The 17,512-nt window shown below is 55.1% G+C and overlaps 1 protein-coding gene and 1 long non-coding RNA gene across 11 annotated transcripts in view; one reads left to right on the top strand and one right to left on the bottom strand.

Moving 5' to 3' along the window:
- The window catches only part of CXXC4 (CXXC finger protein 4), a 98,514-nt gene that overhangs the window by 71,532 nt on the left and 9,470 nt on the right, over positions 1-17,512 (top strand). For 4 of the 10 annotated variants that reach the window (XM_068681864.1, XM_068681865.1, XM_068681866.1 and 1 more), the window contains one exon: positions 5,337-9,477. The exons of 1 other annotated variant lie outside the window; for it this stretch is intronic. In XM_068681864.1, coding sequence (XP_068537965.1) covers positions 5,337-6,693 — 1,357 coding nt within the window. In that variant the 3' untranslated portion in view covers positions 6,694-9,477. Of the gene's footprint in view, positions 1-2,470; positions 3,065-3,182; positions 3,324-4,486; positions 4,903-5,336; positions 9,478-17,512 lie in introns of those variants that run through there. 5 more of the 10 variants (XM_068681871.1, XM_068681867.1, XM_068681870.1 and 2 more) reach the window with 5 other exon arrangements.
- Positions 3,146-6,224, bottom strand: LOC137856463 (uncharacterized). The gene is made up of 3 exons (XR_011096466.1): positions 6,096-6,224; positions 4,365-4,480; positions 3,146-3,289 (listed from the first exon to the last, which is right to left on the bottom strand). It is a non-coding gene; the product is annotated as an uncharacterized lncRNA (long non-coding RNA).

The raw sequence follows: 17,512 nt of genomic DNA, 5'->3' as shown, positions 1-17,512 counted from the left end.
GCAGTGCGCGAGGCGCTGGGATGGGGTGGATTAAAGCAGCAGGGGTGGGCACGAGGGAGCTGCACACTGGAGAGGGTCCCTGGCTGTGGCCAGAAGGAGGGGTGGTGCACACACACCAGCGGAGAGGTGAGCATCAACAGAGAAAGGAGCACGGGTGCCCGGTGCTGCCAGAAGTCACAGAGGCGAACCACTGTCCCTAAGGGCATGCAGGTACGCTGCTGTTGTGCTCCTGAATGAAAATCAGCCAGTCCCGAGTGTAAGCTGGGAGATCTTCCAAAGGCAACGCGAGGGGAGCAGGAGCAAGGACTTTGCTGGTCCCCAGCCCTCCCGCAGCGTTGGCTGGGCACACGCTGTCGGGGACCGCTTAGGGCAGCTGGCCCTGCTGGAAGGGAGCATCAGAACAGCAGCCGGGCCAGAAGCCAGCCCTGCCGTGGGGTCTGTGGGCTTTGGGAGCCTCAGGGAGTTGGCACGCTGAGAGAAGATTAGCAAAAAAGAGCCAGCCAGCAGTCTCTCGTGAGCTGCTGTCTTCGCCAGGGGATTGCCTCACCCCCAGCTCCCCCCTTTTTCTCAGTGGATCAGGATAGGGTTACGATGGCCACTTCGTGGATAGACACCGAGTGAGCAAGAACAGAAGAAATGAATTTCAGTTTTCTTTTTTTTTTTTTTTTTGCAAGTTTCTTTCTGAACAACCTCAATATTTACAAAGGCAGGGCACCTCCTGTGCTCGCTGTGTTGCAACATATCGCTCGCTCTGCATTCCTGCAAGAAACGAAATAGCCATGGTCTCTGGATGAAAAACAGAGCCTGCGATTCTTAACTTTCTGTCCCTCCCATCAAAGCGGGGATTATGGTGAAAAGGACAATCTGGAACTGCTTTCTTAAGACTCATCGTGAGAAAGTTGTGGCTGGAATGTTGGCTGCTCGGCCGATAAACACCTGTACATTTTCCACTCTTCCAGTCCTCCGAAGCTCTCGGGCTGGGGGCAGACTGCAGGATAAAGCAGATTCGTATCTGAGAAGAGAACAAAACAAAAAACCTTTTCTGGCCAGAAGGTTTCGGAGGAAGCCCGTCCAAACTGAATTCCACACTTCTTCCCAGACTCTGGAGAAGCCTGCAAGTTTTCCAAGCTGGAGCAGATAGATTATATATAGCACTGCGACCTAACTCACATGACAATTAAAAAATACATGAAACGTCCTTCCTTATGCATGAGGAAAGATTATCAGAGTTTTTTTCCCTTTTCCTCCTTTAGGTTATTAAAAATGTAACTCCTTGAGAGTAATAAATTAACTCGGAAAGGATTGCTTAAGTGAGGCTAAGGCTGTGATTAAAGGAAATTTGCAGTTTCAGGAGGATGCTGTGTTTGAAAAACGTCTCGAGTGTTTGGAGTATTGCAAATGGCATTTGACAGCTAACTGGGGAGAAAAGTGGTGGGGATGAACCTCAGCAAGAAAAGCCCTTGGCTTTTGCCACTTTGTGACATGACCAAAACATCGTTTCGCCTCTTTGATATTTTTTCCCAAAAGTTTTTCCTGAAAGAGCCGTCCTAAGGGATCGTGCGAGCTCCTTGGAAGGTTATGCTTTATTATCTTAATACCTGTTTGGGGGTGTTTTAAAAGGCACACGGTGTGAGTAGAGGCAGGTTACCGGGTTGATAAACTGTGCTGGTTCCAAAGTGTGCCGATCCAGAATGCCGCGGCTTCTCAGGGACCTGCGATCGACCGTGGCTGTCCGTGTTCGGTCTGAGCTTCTCTTAATTGCTGGAGTAATTAACCACGAGCCCTCGCAAAAGCCCTGGGCTGAGATTCACATCTCGTGGCTCCTCCTGGGAGAAAGTTCCCGGGCACGTGCCACTTTCCCAAATGCAGCCCCCTAACGCCGAGGATGCCGAGCTCGATCTCAACCCGGGGTGGGAAGAAATAAAACTGCCATCCGTAAATAAGGCTTTCGTTCACTTACACATATAAAGCCAATCAAACGGTACGACTTTCCCTTCCCTTTCTGTAATTTACAGAGGGCTGAGATGATTCCTCTGACAGAGACATCCATTTATTAACCGCTCGGTGCCTGCGCTCGCGGCAGCCGGCTGCGGCAATGCTTCTTAGGCTCTGCGTGGAGGTGCCGAGAGGAGCTGGGCGAATAACTCGCGGTGCATAATTTATTCGACGAGCCCAGTCCCTCGCAAGAACTCCTCGGAAGACAGGTGGGGATGTTTCTGCACTTAGTTTTTGTCGGAATTGTTGGAGGGGAGGCCGTGCGCTCGCAGCGGAGCAGGGAGGCGTGCGGTGCGCCGCCAGGAGCCTTGCGAGCATCCCCACGTCGCGCCGGGGGCCTGGGCTTTTCGGAGACCGCTTCCAGCAGGGCTGGCGGAGCATCCTTAATTCCCAGCCGTTCGCTTCAACGGGAACGAAGGTGGGGAAGGGGGGCAGCAAGGGGGTGCGCGATGAGGAACGGGGTCCGCAAGGAGGGCTGGCGGCTGCGGAGCAACTTCGGCGGCGGCGTGGCTTTGCCGGGGAGCTGAGAAAAGGGCAGGAGCCGGGCGGGCAGGGCAGGAGCGAGGCGGGCAGGGCAGGAACCAGGCGGGCAGGGCAGGATCCAGGCGGGCAGGGCAGCACGGAGCCTCCCGGAGCCTCCCGGAGCCTCGGGCAGGGGCCGCGGCCCGTGCGCGCCCCTCGGCGGCGGCACCGCGCCGGGTGCCCGCAGCGCCGCGTCCTTCCCCGCCCGCTCACCTCGGCGGCGGTCGCCTCCACCGCCACCACCGCCACCACCACCGCCACCACCGCCTCCAGCACCGCCACCACCGTCGCCTCCCACCCCCGCCGCCCACCCCCGGCGAGGGGAGGCAGCGGGAGGCTCCCGCCCGCCCTCGCACACGGCGGCGAGCAGCGCGGCGCACACACAGCGCACACACACACACTCACGCACACTCCCTCGGTGCCTGCTCCTTCCTCGCCCCCCGCCGCCTCCCCCTCCTCCTCCTCCTCCTCCTTTCTCTGCAACGAGACGGAGAGAGAGAGAGAGAGAGAGGGAGAGAGAGAGAGGGGGAAAAAAAGCCACTCGCAGGTATTTTGTTCGGCGGAGCGGCGGATTTATTTATTTCCAACCCCCCCCCCCCCTCCATCCTTGCACCCCTCCCCGCCGCCCCTCGCAGTTTGTTTACAAGTAGCAAAGTTGTAATTGAGGAGCTGCCAAGGCACATCTGGAGATTTTCTTCTTCTTCTCCTTCTTCTTCTTCTTTGTGTTAGGGACTGATGTGCAACTAATTAAAGGCAGGCAGGCTGGTAGCGTCTGCAAATCCAAGCCCCCCCAAATAAAGAGCCTGGTAAGTGACTGGTTTGATTTTTTTTTTTCCTTTCTCCCTCCCCCCTTCTCCGTATTTTTTTTTTTTAGGGGGTGGGTTTTCTTTTATTAATTTATTTTGTGTGTGTGTGTGTTTTTCGGGGGGGAGGTTTTTTTGTTTTCTCTCTCCTTTTTTTTTTTTTTTTTTTTAATTTATTTTGTTTTGTTCTCGCCCTCTGGGATCGCAAAAGTAGATTAACGCTAGGCTGGGGCAATAAAAGGCGCCGCGATATTAATTTATTAATTAATCTGCACCCGCCCCTCCTCCTGAATGCTAAATATGACCTTTGATCTCCCTGTCTTCGCCAGACCAGACATGCAATATTGCACATGTACGGTCGCATTTGGCTGAGGCCGGAGCGCAATGGAGAAGCCGGGGCAGCGATTGCCATTTCTTTAGCTCGCCCGAGGGCTGCGGTGCGGTGCCGGGGGGGGGGGAGCGGGGACCCCGCGGCCGGGGGCACCCCCCTTGTGCCGGGAGGGGGCGGCCGGGGGGGGACGGGGCAGGAGGAGGAGGAGGAGGAGGAGAAGGAGGAGGATCGGGCTGTCGATGCTCGCCCGATGCGATGCGGGGGTTCCCTTCCCAGAACTAGTTGGAGCGAGGAGTTGGCACCGAGGCCGTGCGGCTTTTTTATTATTCTGATTATTTTTATTTTTATTTTTTTCCCCCTTTCTGGAAATGGGGGTATAGGGTAGGGGTGGGGGGCGCTCTGCCAGCCCCGCCGACCCTCGGCAGCTCGCCGGGGCAGCCTTTGTACGGCCGCCAGACCTCCGGGGAGGGAGATACCGTCTCGCTGCTTCCCTTTTGGGGGGGCCCCGGGGGGGGCTCCCTCCTCCCAAACCTTTTGGGGTTGAGGCTTCTCGCCCCTTCCCCTGCCCCCGGCTCACCCGGAGCCCCCCCGGCGCTGCGCGGCAGCGGGGGGAGATGAAGTTTGCGCGCTCGGGAGGTCGGGCTCGGAACGGTTCATTAATCTAATTATGATCGTAATTACCGTAATTGATAACCGTTTTGAACCCAACGTACCGGCGTCTGGAAACGAGACGCGGCCCCATTAGCGGCCCTGAAGCGACCGCTTCCGATCGATCGCCGTCCATCGGGAAAAGATGCTAGAAATGCCTAAACTGTGCAGGTAAAAGCAGCTGGAAAACAAAGAGCCAGTGTTCCTCCACCGGGGGCTTTTTAAGTTCCGCGGATGTTTCGCCTCACTTCTCGCAGGCTGCCATAATCCGCCTGGCTCCCGGCTGACCCCCCCAACCCCCCCCCCCCACCGCCGCCGCCGGCCTTGCGGGGAGGGGGTACGGGGGGACACGGCCCCCTCGCCCCCTCCGAAACTTTGCCAAAATCGCCGGGGATGGGCAGCCCCTGCCCGGCGGGGAAAGCGCCGACCCCTGCCGGCTCGTCCCCGCCTGCACGCCCGGCGCAGCCCCCCCGGGGCCCGCAGTGCCTGCGGCAGGGGCTGCCCGGCCCCCCCCCCCCCCCGGCGGGGAGCTGGGGGAGAGCCCTCCGGCTTGTGCACAGCTGCAGGCGCCGAGATCACACGCTGTGAAATTGCCTGGCTTAAGTAGTATTATTACTATATATTTTTTTTTCTCTTTCTTTTTTTTTCTTTCCCAAACCCAGCCGCTTTCCCTGCACCCCCCCCCAACCCCCAGGCGGGGAGGGAGCGACCTGCCCCCCCGGAGCCAGCTGTGCCGGCAGGCAGCTAATGACCGCCGGGCGCAGAAGGACACGGTGGCAGCTGGCGGCTCCCTCCCCCTTCCTCCTCCTTGTGCCTTTTGATTTTATTTTTTTCCCTTTTTTTTTTTATTTTGTTTTCCGATGGTAGGTGGGCAGCCCCCTCTGCCCCCCACGGCGGACTTTTTGCGGGACTCGTCCCGGCCCGCAGAGCGGGGCTGGGGCTGGGGGCTCGCCCCGGGGTGCGGGGGTGAGGGGGTGAAGCCGGGGGTCCCGGCGCCCCCCGGCCCCCCCTCTGGGAACCGACTTTGTGTGTTTCAGCTGCGGCGGCTCCCGTGAGGATGCAGCGGGCGCGGCTGCCCGGCCGCTCGGCGTCGGCGGGGACGCGCCCTGCGGAGGACTGAGCCCCCCGGCCCCCCTGCCCGCCGCCACCATGAACACCAACGTGTGCGTGGAGAGCGGCCCCAACCCCGAGGCGCCGGGGCTGCCCAAGGACAGCCACCTGCCCGAGGGGGCCCTCAACAGCCTTGTGGATTACAACTCGGAGATGGAGAGGTACCGCTCCTTCGCCACCTTCTACAAGACCAACGGCGGCGCCTTCCCGCAGGCGGCCAAAATCGCCCGCATCACCACCCCCATCTTCCCCAGCGCCGCCGCCGCCGCCGCCGCCCGCATCGGGATGTCCCCCTGGAACTGCGACACCGCCACCGCCGCCGCCGCCACCGCCATGCTCTGGGGCAGCGGCGGCGCTGGCGGCGCCGGCGGCGGCGCGGCGAGGAAGCCTTCCTCCTCCTCCTCTTCCTCCTCCTCCTCCTCCTCCTCCTCCTCCTCGGCCGCCGCCGCCGCCGCCGCCTCGCTGCACGCCGGCAGGGGCAGCATGCACCACCGGAGCGACTCGCAGCGGCTGGGCAAGCCGGGCTGCGCCCCGGGCGAGCAGCCGGCGCTGCCCATGGCCAACAACAATTTCCTCTCCAGCCTGGCCCCCGAGCACTGCCGGCCGCTGGCGGGCGAGTGCATGAACAAGCTCAAGTGCGGCGCGGCCGAAGCCGACCTCATGAACCTCCCCGAGCGTGTCGGCACCTTCTCGGCCATCCCGGCGCTGGGCGGCCTCTCGCTGCCGCCGGGGGTGATCGTCATGACGGCCCTGCACTCCCCCGCCGCCGCCTCGGCCGCCGTCACCGACAGCGCCTTCCAGATCGCCAACCTGGCGGACTGCCCGCAGAGCCACGCCTCGGCCGCCCCCGCCTCCGCCCTGGGCGCCGCCGCCGGGGCGGGGGGCGGCGGGGGAGGCGGCGGAGGAGGAGGAGGAGGAGGAGGAGGAGGAGGAGGAGGTGGAGGAGGGGGGAGCGGCGGTGGCGGTGGGGCCGGGGCCGGGGCGGGGAACCCCGCCAAGAAGAAGCGGAAACGCTGCGGGGTGTGCGTGCCCTGCAAGCGGCTCATCAACTGTGGAGTCTGCAGCAGTTGCAGGAACCGCAAAACGGGACACCAGATCTGCAAGTTTAGGAAATGTGAAGAGCTTAAGAAAAAACCGGGCACTTCGCTAGAGGTCAGAGGAGATGATTTCTTTTTCCCCAGCCTCCCGCCGTCCCTCCTCAACCCCCTGCCCCCGCCCCTGCAGTGCTTCTTGTCTAGCTTCAAGATGCAGCACCCCTTTTCCGAGGCCTCCTTCAGGCTCTGAGGGTTCCCCCCCCCCCTCCCCCGGCCCCGGCCCCGGCCCCGGCGCCCCCCCTGCGCCGCCCGGCCCCGGCCCCGCTCCCGGCCCCGAGCCGGGGAGCCCGAGGCGGCTCCGCGCCCCCCTCTCCTCTCCCCCCGCCGCACGGGGACAGCGCTCGCCCGGCCCGGCCGTGCTCCGACACCGGTGGCTGGCTCCGGGCTCTCCTCTCCGGCTTTTCCTCTCTCTCTTTCTCTCTCCTTTTCGGTTTGCGCCGAGCCGTTTTGCTTTGCTTCGCCTTTTCGTTGGTGGCTTTTCTTTCTCCTGGTGGCGGTGGTGGCGGGGTGGTGGGGAGAAGGGTGGCCGGGTGCGATGCACAGCGCTGGGGTGGGGGGGACACACGGATACAGCGCAGGCTTCTGGCCGGACTGCACCCACGCCTCTCTCACGCCGTGCCCTCGGACCTGACGATGCGTTACTGAATGCTCCCCGGCCCTAAAGACAGGCTGTCGAGTGTGCTAGGCGTGCAGGCGGCTTCGACGGCGCAGACATTTCGGGGACCGTACCCGAGCCCTGCAGACAATGGAAGGCAAAGTGCCCCGCTGCACCCAACACGGCTGGTGGTTGATGGCGGTAGGCAAAGGAAACAAGCGAGGGGAGAGCCTAGCAATCACACTTAATCCCTTGTCATTATTAAAATTACAGTGTCGCTGGCGAGGTGCATGCATCAGATGTGTCTGGAGGTGTCGAGGATGATGGATTTAGTACAGAGGAGCGGTGCACACGGGGTGACATCGAGATTTGTAGTCGCAGGAATTAGCAACTCAGTGAGAAGTCACAACTCCTTCCCCTATCCCCATGTGCACGGGGTGGCCGGTGCCCCGCTCACTGCTCGCAGGAGCAGAGGTGGGATGAGGGCCCTGGGGGGAGCAGCAGCAAGAGCCCACCTGCAGACAGTGGCACTACGTTGGGACGAAGGCAGCGCTGGGGTTGTGAGTGACGTTTGGCTGATGGCGTTAACTCTTCTGAGGTCGGCCTCATCAGAATAACCGATGAATTTCCTCCTTTGCAAGAGCGGCCTCTCCTTGCTGGAAGTTTGTAGCTCTGCATCCTCTTGGCGGGTTTTGTGCATGTGTGAGGGCCCGGCATCACTGACCTCCAGCCCAGTGCGGACCCTCCGGGTGCTGGACGGGGTTAGCAACCCGTGGTTTATCTCAATTACACACACACCGTGATTGCTTTTGTAGAAAGTTTGCCAAGAAGACGCGTAGTACCCCAGTCTGATCCCGATGGACTATCGTACCGAGCACAGCCCAAACGAGACTTCTCTGGCGAGAGGTGTGGAGCAGCCCCGTGGGCCTCTCGCCAGCCTGGGTGCTGCTGGGGCTTAAGGGGGGTGATAGATGGCAGCTTCTGATGGCTTATTGATCTGTGCAGAAAGTGAGCTATCTCTGGGAGAGGCGCGTTTGCACGCTATCAGATCTTCCGATGGGCTTGCGTGCGCCTCGGCGTGCATCTCCAGAACTTCCTCGCTCCTGACAGAGGTGTTTGGCAGCCTTAAAAGCCGCTCAGGCGTGTTATGAGAATGCCGCCCATTAAAATTGTTTAACCGCTGCGACTAGTAAAAACCCTGCTTTTATTAGCCACTTGTGTACTCTCATAACCACCTGCCTTCGCGTCTTCTCTTGGCTTTCTCCCCGCCCCATTCTTGCTCTGTCAGACGGATAAACACACACACAAGCTCCTCTGCTGCTGGGCTGGGACTTTTCTCTCGGTTCCCACTGTGGAGGAGTCAGCAGGGCATCACCCCACTGCAGGCTGTGGCCGGCCCCAAAGCGTGCCACAGGACGCGGCTCACCTCCTCGCAGGAGCATCCATAGGCCAGGAGGAGTTCCCAAGCAGAGCAACTTTCCCTTTTCGGTTGTTTCTCCTATTTCTGCTTCTTTCTTTTCTCTAATGGAGTAACGACACGTGGCAGCGTCACTGCTAAGGCCGCGTGTGGCAGCACGGCGCTGGCCTCGTGGTCAGGAGCGGCGGGGCCAACAGGGCCGAGCCAAGGCAGGGGCTGTGGTGGGTTCCCCGACTGCGTGGGCATCTCGGGCTCCTTCATCCTGCAGCCTTGGGGAGCCAACGGGGCTGCTCCGGCGATCCCTTGTCATCTGCATAGGCACGGTCCCGAGGGAATGCAGCGAGGATGGAGGAAGGGGTGGCCGCGGGTGGCGCGTTCGTAGGACGTGAGAGTTGGGCTCGACGTCAGCTGCGAGTCATGGAGAGGGTTCAAATCAGGGGCGGAACTGTGCTCAAAAGCGAAATAAACGGGAAACAAGAATAATAACAATAAACAGCAAACTGATTGATCCCACTGCAAGCATCTCTCTCTTTTTTCCTTTAAATCTGTTCTCCTGCTGCTGCAACGAAGGCCTACGATACAATTCTCAAGGTTACTACACCGAGTGTAAGACAGATTCACGTTAATACGTTCCAGTCCCCGACCCGTACATTTTTAATGGAGTGCTTCCCTCCCAGCATTTTTTTTTAAAGACCAGAACTACTTTTTCCTATTTTTCTTGTACCGTTTTCACCCTCAAAGTGTCCCAATGCTCTAGTATTTTACATAGAATGTTATTATTACTAGGAAATTTTATGTATGGTAATAATAAATCTCTGAAACTAAGATTGACGTCACGTTGCACGCTGCCTACTTGTGTATGTATATTCTGTCTTCATGCAGATTTACAGTTGGTTTAAAGAGGCATAATCTTTATTCACCCGTGGAGACTACTTATTTTCCTCTGATGGGCGTACGCGTCTGTAACTTCTGCAGCAGGTTAGGAGGATCAGGAGCCAGATACGACTCTTTGAAGGAACCCACCCTGACTCGGGTGGTTTTTCAGGTCCTCGTTTCCATTAGCGCGGTAGCGAAAGCAGGCGGAGGGGCTGGCTCATGGCGGCAGGGTCTGCACGGTTCAGTACCGACCTGAAATACCAGCCCCCACACACACACCCCAAATACCAGCCTCCAGATCCCACCGAGGCACCTCACCGAGTCGCATTTCGAGGGAATTTGGGATCCTTCCCTGGGGGTTGGTTTCCACAGAAGCGGCGCCCGGCCCCGGCCATCTTACCGCCACGCGGCCTGGTCGCGGGGCAGCGAGGCCAGGTTGGGTGGGCCGCCACAGGGCTCTGTGGCTAGGCGTCAGTTTTTGGGGGCCTTGGAAGAAGATATTTCCCTCAGCTAAACATGCTTTCTGCGCTGAGCTTTCCATTCGACCTCTGGGGGTCCCCAGGGACGGCTCCATGCCACAAGGCCTCTCGCTGCCGTGCTCTCCATGCCCTGACCTCTGCCTCTTGGAGCACTCGTGGACGCTGTTTGACCTTCTGCTGTGGGACCGCATCTCGCAAGGCTTGGCGCTGCAGTCAGTGGGAGACGTGTGACTGAGGGAAGCCCTGAGGGCCCTGCAGAGCTGAGCTCGTGGTCTGCCTACGGCTCTGGCAGATTAGCGAGCCTGAAAAACCTAGCGCAAGGGGGATCCTCTGAAATGGAGACGGATGTAGCCCGTTTTGCTCTTTCGTGTTTTGTTGTTTCCCCCTGCTTCGTGTGATGCTTACAGAGCAGAGGAGCTGCCCCAGCCACGTGACGATAGCTGTGTTCAATCCCAAATGCACCTCGTGGAAACTGCTGGTTGATACCGTGCAATAGCATCTGTGTTTTGTGAAAGGGGGACAAAAGGCGCATTTTTTTGTTCCACATGAAGTCCCTCCCAAATGAAGATCACTCTCTTAGTGCTGGGATCTGGGACTAAACTGAACAGAAAAATAATTAATTCAGCAAAAATTGTAGGCCAGTCAAGGGTTGAACAGCCTCTTCCATACAAACACTGCTTTCTACGTGCATTGGAACTTGCTTACTTTAAATCATTGAACTGTGATTGTTTGCCAGGGAAATTGTCCATATGGTAAGGGAGGTTAACCGGTTATGGCAGTGCTGTGCTCTGACTGCACCGAGCAGTTCTTTGCACATTTTCCTCCGTACCAATCCAGGCTGTGCAGTGGGGTTCCAGGATGCTGCGCCAAACTTCGTTCTTTGCCCAGTGTTGTCACTGATTCATTTGTCTCATTTTTCAGTCGACATAATGAAATCGATGAGCATTGTTTAGGCTGGACAAGTGGCATGTGTCATGAGAAATATGATGAATGAAGGCAGAGCTTTTTCTAGAGCAGCAATAAGCATAATGGGCTCTTTTTTTCTTTCCTTTTCTTTCTTTCTTTCTTTCTTTCTTTCTTTCTTTCTTTCTTTCTTTCTTTCTTTCTTTCTTTCTTTCTTTCTTTCTTTCTTTCTTTCATTCTTTCTTTCTTTCCGTCTTTCTGTCTTTCTGTCTGTCTGTCTGTCTGTCTGTCTTTCTGTCTTTTCTGTCTTTTCTGTCTTTCTTGTCTTTCTCTGTCTTTCTGTCTTTTCTGTCTTTCTTGTCTTTCTCTGTCTTTCTGTCTCATCCAAGTCTCTTTGGAATTTTTGTTTCAATCTGAGGAGCACAGAAGCCAGCATGACTTGGACCCCTGTGTCAGCTACGGCACTTTTGGAGAATCTTACCGATGCTGTTTGTACCAAGTGCTGTGGGCTGTATTCCCCATGCCCTCCTCAAGCGAGGAGACATTTAAGCCAGTGGATACTTGAACACGGTGTTGGGTACTGCTCATTCAGGGTGGGTAACCATATAGCGGCAGTTCAGCGCAACAGTCCCAATTTTTGTTCGGCTGTGTGTGTGTGTTGACGTTACTGCTTTGTTGGGCCACTTTCCATGCAGGTCTGCTTGCTAGGTTGACACCTAACACCATTACTGAAGTCAGGGAAGACTGAGCTTGGCTGGGGAATGAATTAGGATGTCAGAAAATGATCCCTTTTGAATAGCAACATCTTGGTACTACATTTTTGTTTCATTTGAACTCCAGGCAGTTCAATAAAAGAGAGGTACTAATTTCAGTACTCTGTGTCATGCGCTTGATGCCTAGCAGTGGCTGAGAACAAGAGCTTTCCAAATAGCCTAAAAATTTGTATCAGCTGCTAGTTTTCCAGCTCTACCCATGCATGTGTTTTAAGAGTTTGGCTGGCGAATAAGATATTTCTAAGCAGGCAAACCTGGAGTGTACACCCTGAAGCCTCACCAAATACTGCCTAATCCTTTTGATCACTGTTTGCGAGGGGAAGCAGCTGCTGATTGTGCAGGGAAAGGCTTAGGATAAGCTTTCGGATGTACCCAAGTGAGTTAGGAGGAATGAGAAAGTAACTCGTGTCCCTGTAAGGAAGTCCCTGGGACTTGGCCTCTGTTGCTAACAATTCCCAAGTCACCTACTATGTGCTTAAAAACTGCCAGTAGATACCTTGCTTCCTGAGGTGTACCACCATCCGAAGAAAGCATTTCTTTGCTTCTGTAGCATCTGTATTTGTTGAAAGCTCATACTGAATGATCATACTGAACCACATCTTGAAGCAGGCTGTTTGGCTTGATGCTCTTTGCTATTTGGGAGCCCAGCCTGCTGCGTCTCTTTTCTCTTCTTTTGGGTACCCTTGTTGTTTTCCACAGCCATATCACGTGCAATTACATGCAGACACCTGTCCTGAAATTGAATTACGCTGTGGCGTAATCTGGAGTCATCCCCCATTTCAGCATCCCGTGCGTGCTGTTCTTTGTTGAGTTATGTTGCACCATACTTCAGATGCGACAGCCATTTAATAATATTGAAGTCTTAGCTCTGCAGGGGCTAAAAAGATCCCAGCAGGCTTGTTAACTTCTACTCTCAGACATTATGGGAAATATTTTCTCCTCCCTCGAACTCCTAGGCATCCTCTTAATTAAGGCCATAAAAATCCATAGCCAGGTATGCGTTAAGCCTATTGAATTTTTTTGCAGTTTTCCAGAGTCTCGTTGTACTTAACCAGATACCACACTGCCGAGTGAAATACGAGAACTTGAAAGGAATAAAAGCAGCCTGGGTCGTGCTGGATACTGTGTTCTGAGCGGGCAGCAAACTCATCAAATGCCTCTTCCCTAGCCACCATAGAGCTTTATTCTTTCCTCTGCTCTGCATAGTGTCTCTCCTCATTTCAGTCTCACAAGAGATGGCCATTTTAAAAGGTAGCTCCTCTCCTGTCTCAGGACAGTGTTCCTTTCACTTCCAGGCTGTCTTGGCTGTGGTCTCCGCTGTATTTCTGTACAGGATCATTATCAGCTGGTGTCAGGCTTCATTTGACTAGGAGCTAATAATGGGTTATTCAGTGGTTTAGAAAGTGCAGAAGCAGCATTAAAAATTGAGGTAGAAGGAAGATCTTAATAAACACCGGAAAATTATGGGAAGTCCTACAGAGTTCAGGATGGAGATCACTGAACACAGTAGGTGAGGAGGAAAGAGCAGCCGCGGAGTGCTCAAGCAGAGGTGGAACCAAGAGCAGCTCAGGGCTGGAGAGGATGAGCAAAGCCTCAACAAGAGGGTGCTGCTCCTCAGCTGGAGCCGCTCAGGCACCATGGGGCGGGTGGACAGAGTACCAGAGGTGGTCTGCTGCAACACGGTGGTGCTGGAAATGGTGGTGAGACCTCCTGTGGTGCAAAGAAAGCAGACTACAGCTGCTGCAGCGAGCGGGTTTGCCGTTCATCGTGCCGCCACGGCAGCTGAAGAGCCCACTGGTAGTTGTCTTCCCACAACTTCTCCGAGGGAAGGCTGAGGCTTTGCAGAGCAGAAAGGGATCCTAAAGAGGGTGAGCAGGGCTTTCCGCATGCTCTCATTGATACGGAAGTTTCTTTCATTCATTTTCATTCATTTTTTCTAAATCGAGTAGAATTTATGGAGAGAGTCTGGGTGCCGGGTGAGCATGTGGGGTGGGAGGAGTTGTGTGATCCGAACAAGTTGTTCCAGAGACGAGGAAGCAAGGAAGGCAAACGTACAGACAAGCTGACAAATGTGAAAGAGGGAGGCAACGCTAGCAGTGAAGGGCTGAAAATGATGATTTGTTGCATGAGGACGTCTTGGGCTTAGAGGCTTCTTAGGTGTCACGTACTGCATGTCCAAGGGAAGCCGGAGTGCGCCAGCAGTGTGCCAGTCTGCACTACGTCAACACAAGGAGTTTGCTCCATCAACACAAGAGAAATACCCCTCATGTTTTTGAGTAACATCCGTCCCTCTGCATGTCCTGGCTGCCGGTGGGGCCGCAGACATTGTGTGTGGGAGGGAGCTGAAGAGCGCAGAAGATAAAGGGAGGGCAAAGCGTGATTATCGCAGTGCCATTGAAGGGATCAGAAGTGGAGAAGGAGCGTCAGGGAGCAGATTTTGTTATGTGTGCAGACTCCAAAATGAGTGCTATCCAGCAAACAGAGGCCGTTTGGCTACAGAGCAAGCAAAAGAGGAGAAAATATATTTGGAAGGGTCATGGGTCTGAGTAGCTGGCCGCCAGGGAGTGGGTGGGAGAGGACTTGGTGGCACAAGCTTGGTAATGACATAAAAGCTGTTCTCTCTAAATCACCAGCGTCTCCGTCCCAGGAGGCGGCGATCACCGTTGGCTGTTTGCTTGAAAGCTGATGTAAAATAAATTGCAGGTCAAAGTCCAGCAGAGTTGACGGTGTCATGAAAATAATCACCGAGATGAGTCTTAATTGTCATCCTTGAAAATTTCAGAAGACGTACCAGGGAATGAGTGGGACTCAGAGCCACACACAGCCTCATAAAGCTCTTCCCTCCGGCTGGGAGCTGTGGTGACACGCTGCACAGGAGTTTGTCTTGCTGCTGCTCTCCTTCGGTCCGGACAGACAGCCCATGGTGCTCACGGGCTGCAAGAAGCGAACCAGGACCTGCAGCAAATCTCAGGCGTTGGCTGGAAATACCTCCCAGCCCAGGTAGCTTACTGAATGCAGCCTTTGAGTACATTTTTTCTTCTTTTTTTTCCTTCTTTCCTTTTTTTTTTTTTTTCTTAAGGATTTGCAGAGAAACAAGCAAGCGGAGGCCAAGCATTTAATGGATATATTTTTCACTGGCTCTTTTATCAACAGCGTATGAGAAATCCCGAAGGACAGAAGCAGTTAGCTAACCAATGAGGCATCGTAGCCAGCGCTAGGCTCTGTGCAGGAGAAAAAGATGCCGAAGGCAGAGCAGCTCTAGGGGAAAGAGATTTAAGCGTAGGTTTGGCGCCAAGAAACATGCCTCCCCTCTGTTTGGAGACCAGTCCGTATGAGATTGCCATAGCCCGCAGCAGCCGTTTCGCGGATGATAGAGTTGTCAGACTGTGCGTGCGAAGGCTCCTACCACTGGGTGAGGGACCAGCGGGGATTGCTCATTAATGGAGGGAATGTTAACAAGGATAATTCTGGCTTGCGAGCCTGCGTGTGCAGGGTGGATCCGTGGTAGGGGCTGATGGATGGTCTTTGTGGGGATTTGATCAGGGAGAAGGTGGTTGGCAGCATGTGTGGCGCTTTTCTGGCTGATTGTCTCTGCCCAAGGAGAGTCTGCACAAGTCACCAGCCAGGTCCTAGGTGAAAGCAGGAGCTGAGCAGTGGTCTGGATGTTTAATTTGTAGTGGTCTTTTGCATTGTGGTGCCTTGGGTTTTGTGTTGCACGGTGGTAACAAACCGCTGTCCAAGAATTTCTCTACAAAACTTCCCTCAGTAAGAGAGCTTTCTGCTTTATGCTAACATGTCGGGCTGTTTGATGCTAATCCCCGCCGTCAGGACGAGCTCACTGAGTGACAGCTCTTCTGACCTGCTTAGCATCAGCCCTGGCTCTGGAGTAATGCTGCATTACAGCGTGCATGAGCCCCAGCCTGTCCCTGTGGGGATTTTGGGGCGGATTGCAGAGCGTGTGAGAGGTTTTGCTGGTGTGGCCAGTCCTGGCATTGGTGCCGCCGCTAACACTGCCTGGGACAAAGATGTTTTCCTTCGGCAGGATTAGGCTGGATTCCTTATGGCTTCTGATCTGTGTTTGCCATCTGTTTTCCCCAATGGTGGTGTACTTTTTTTTTTCTAGATCAGAAAAGTGAAATTGTTTACCCGTTCCTCGAATATAATCTCATATATAAAGCGAAAAAAAAGTTAATATATAAAATAAACTCTGGCATGTGCTGCATGTAAATGAGAGGTGCGTTTGCTCGTTCTTTCTCCTGTGGAGAAACCCACAGCTCCTCAGGCTCACCCTCCTGACCGAGCTGAGCCCGAGCAGCAGTGGGATTCAGCACCTGGTGGCCATGGGCACGCATCCAGCTACCCCATGGGAGCCTCTAGAGCTGATCTCTGAGGAGGCAGCTGGGGAGGAGCTGGGTTTGTGAAGCAAGGTCCCAGCCGGCTTGCCGTGTCCCGTCTAGCGGGGCTGTTCGCGTTGTGCAGTTGGTGGCAGAGGAAGCCGAATGAGTTTCCTAACCTGGAATGTGCTAAATCTGGTTTGTGTCAAGTACGACGCAGGAGATACGCAGTGTGAGTGGAAAAATAGCTGCCGGCAAGCGGATTCATGTCCTCTCAGAGCAAATAAAACCCACTTTTAAAATAAATGTTAAATCTTGCCTTTGGTTTGAAGGGAGCCAGGCCCGCAGCTCAGGTATGGCGAGAGATATTTTAGCTTGGGCTGCAGAAACAAGCTCATTGCTGGGTTCATGACCCTGTCTCTATCCATCGAGGCTACTGATCTGCTGCCTGCTCAGAGAGAGCTGTCACCTCCCAAAAACGTGGCTATGGGGAGCAGATTTTGGCTGGGGACAGTGTCTGCTGCCAGGCCATGTCCGCCTTGCCAGTGGGGACGAGGCGGGGGGATGCCCACGCCGTCTTTTTGCTCCTTGCCTGGAGGAAGACATTCAAGGAGACTCTGTGTGGGCCGGGAGGTTTTCCCCACAGCCACTGCTGTAGGTGATGTATATTTATGAGAGGAACAAAGCGGGCCGAGGACGCCGTGGCAGGCGGCTCTGTGTGGCGGCCTGTCAGGAGGCCCGGAGCTGCCATTTCGGTGCGGGCCGGCTGTGGCCGTACTCACACGGTGCAGCTGCAAGGAAAAGAATGGGGAACGGCAGCGGTTTGGGGATGGAAAGGGAGTTTTGGAGCACCAGAATCTGCTTCTGAGTGAGGTAGGCTGAGCCTTTATGCAGCGCCATTTCCAGCATGGCAGCCACCTCAGCTGGTGGTGTGGAGGAGAGGCCAGCTCCTCTCAGGCGGTTGTGGGCGTTAGGCTCTGTAGGCAGCACTCACAAATATATTACAAAGTATACAATCACTGGTTTATGAGCAGTGGTGGTCAGTGTCTGCTCTTGGGCTGCTGATCGATCCCGATTGCGTTTTGTGCAAGGACCACGACTTCCCACTTGCACCCCTTAGCCGTCATGTAGCACTGGATTTCTCTGTCACCGATTTGTCATGTATATGCATTCATGTGTGTATATCTACATTCATATTAAAAAAAACAACTTACTGGTCCAAACGTCATGCTGTACACCCTGTGGCCTACATGCCTTCCTTCCCTCCACTTGTGGAAGGGCTTGCAAGCAGGGATTGTCCTCCACGCTGAGACACTCATGTAGGGTTTGTGAGGTCGACCTTCATATTGTTGTTTTTCCCTATGCAGCCAGCACCAGTCCTGCGGGGTGCTTTGGGAAATACAGGAACATCCACCAGTTTCTTTTGTGTTGCCATTGGAATTTGGGATGCAGTAAGAACAAAGATCCCCCAGTGCTACCGATTTCTGTGTTTGTGTAGGTCTTGGTAAAGACAGTCAGGTAGCCCATATCTTGAAAATACCTCAGCTGCAATACACTTCCCAAAGGGTCTGGATCATTTCAGCCAGGACTCACGAAGAGGAATGAGGAGTGCCACATCTGCCAAATAATTTG

The sequence above is a fragment of the Anas acuta genome, chromosome 4 (assembly GCF_963932015.1).
Source record: "Anas acuta chromosome 4, bAnaAcu1.1, whole genome shotgun sequence".
Lineage (NCBI taxonomy): Eukaryota > Metazoa > Chordata > Aves > Anseriformes > Anatidae > Anas > Anas acuta.
The sequence above is the reverse complement of the archived record's forward strand: the minus strand, read 5'-3'. Positions and strand labels throughout refer to the sequence as shown.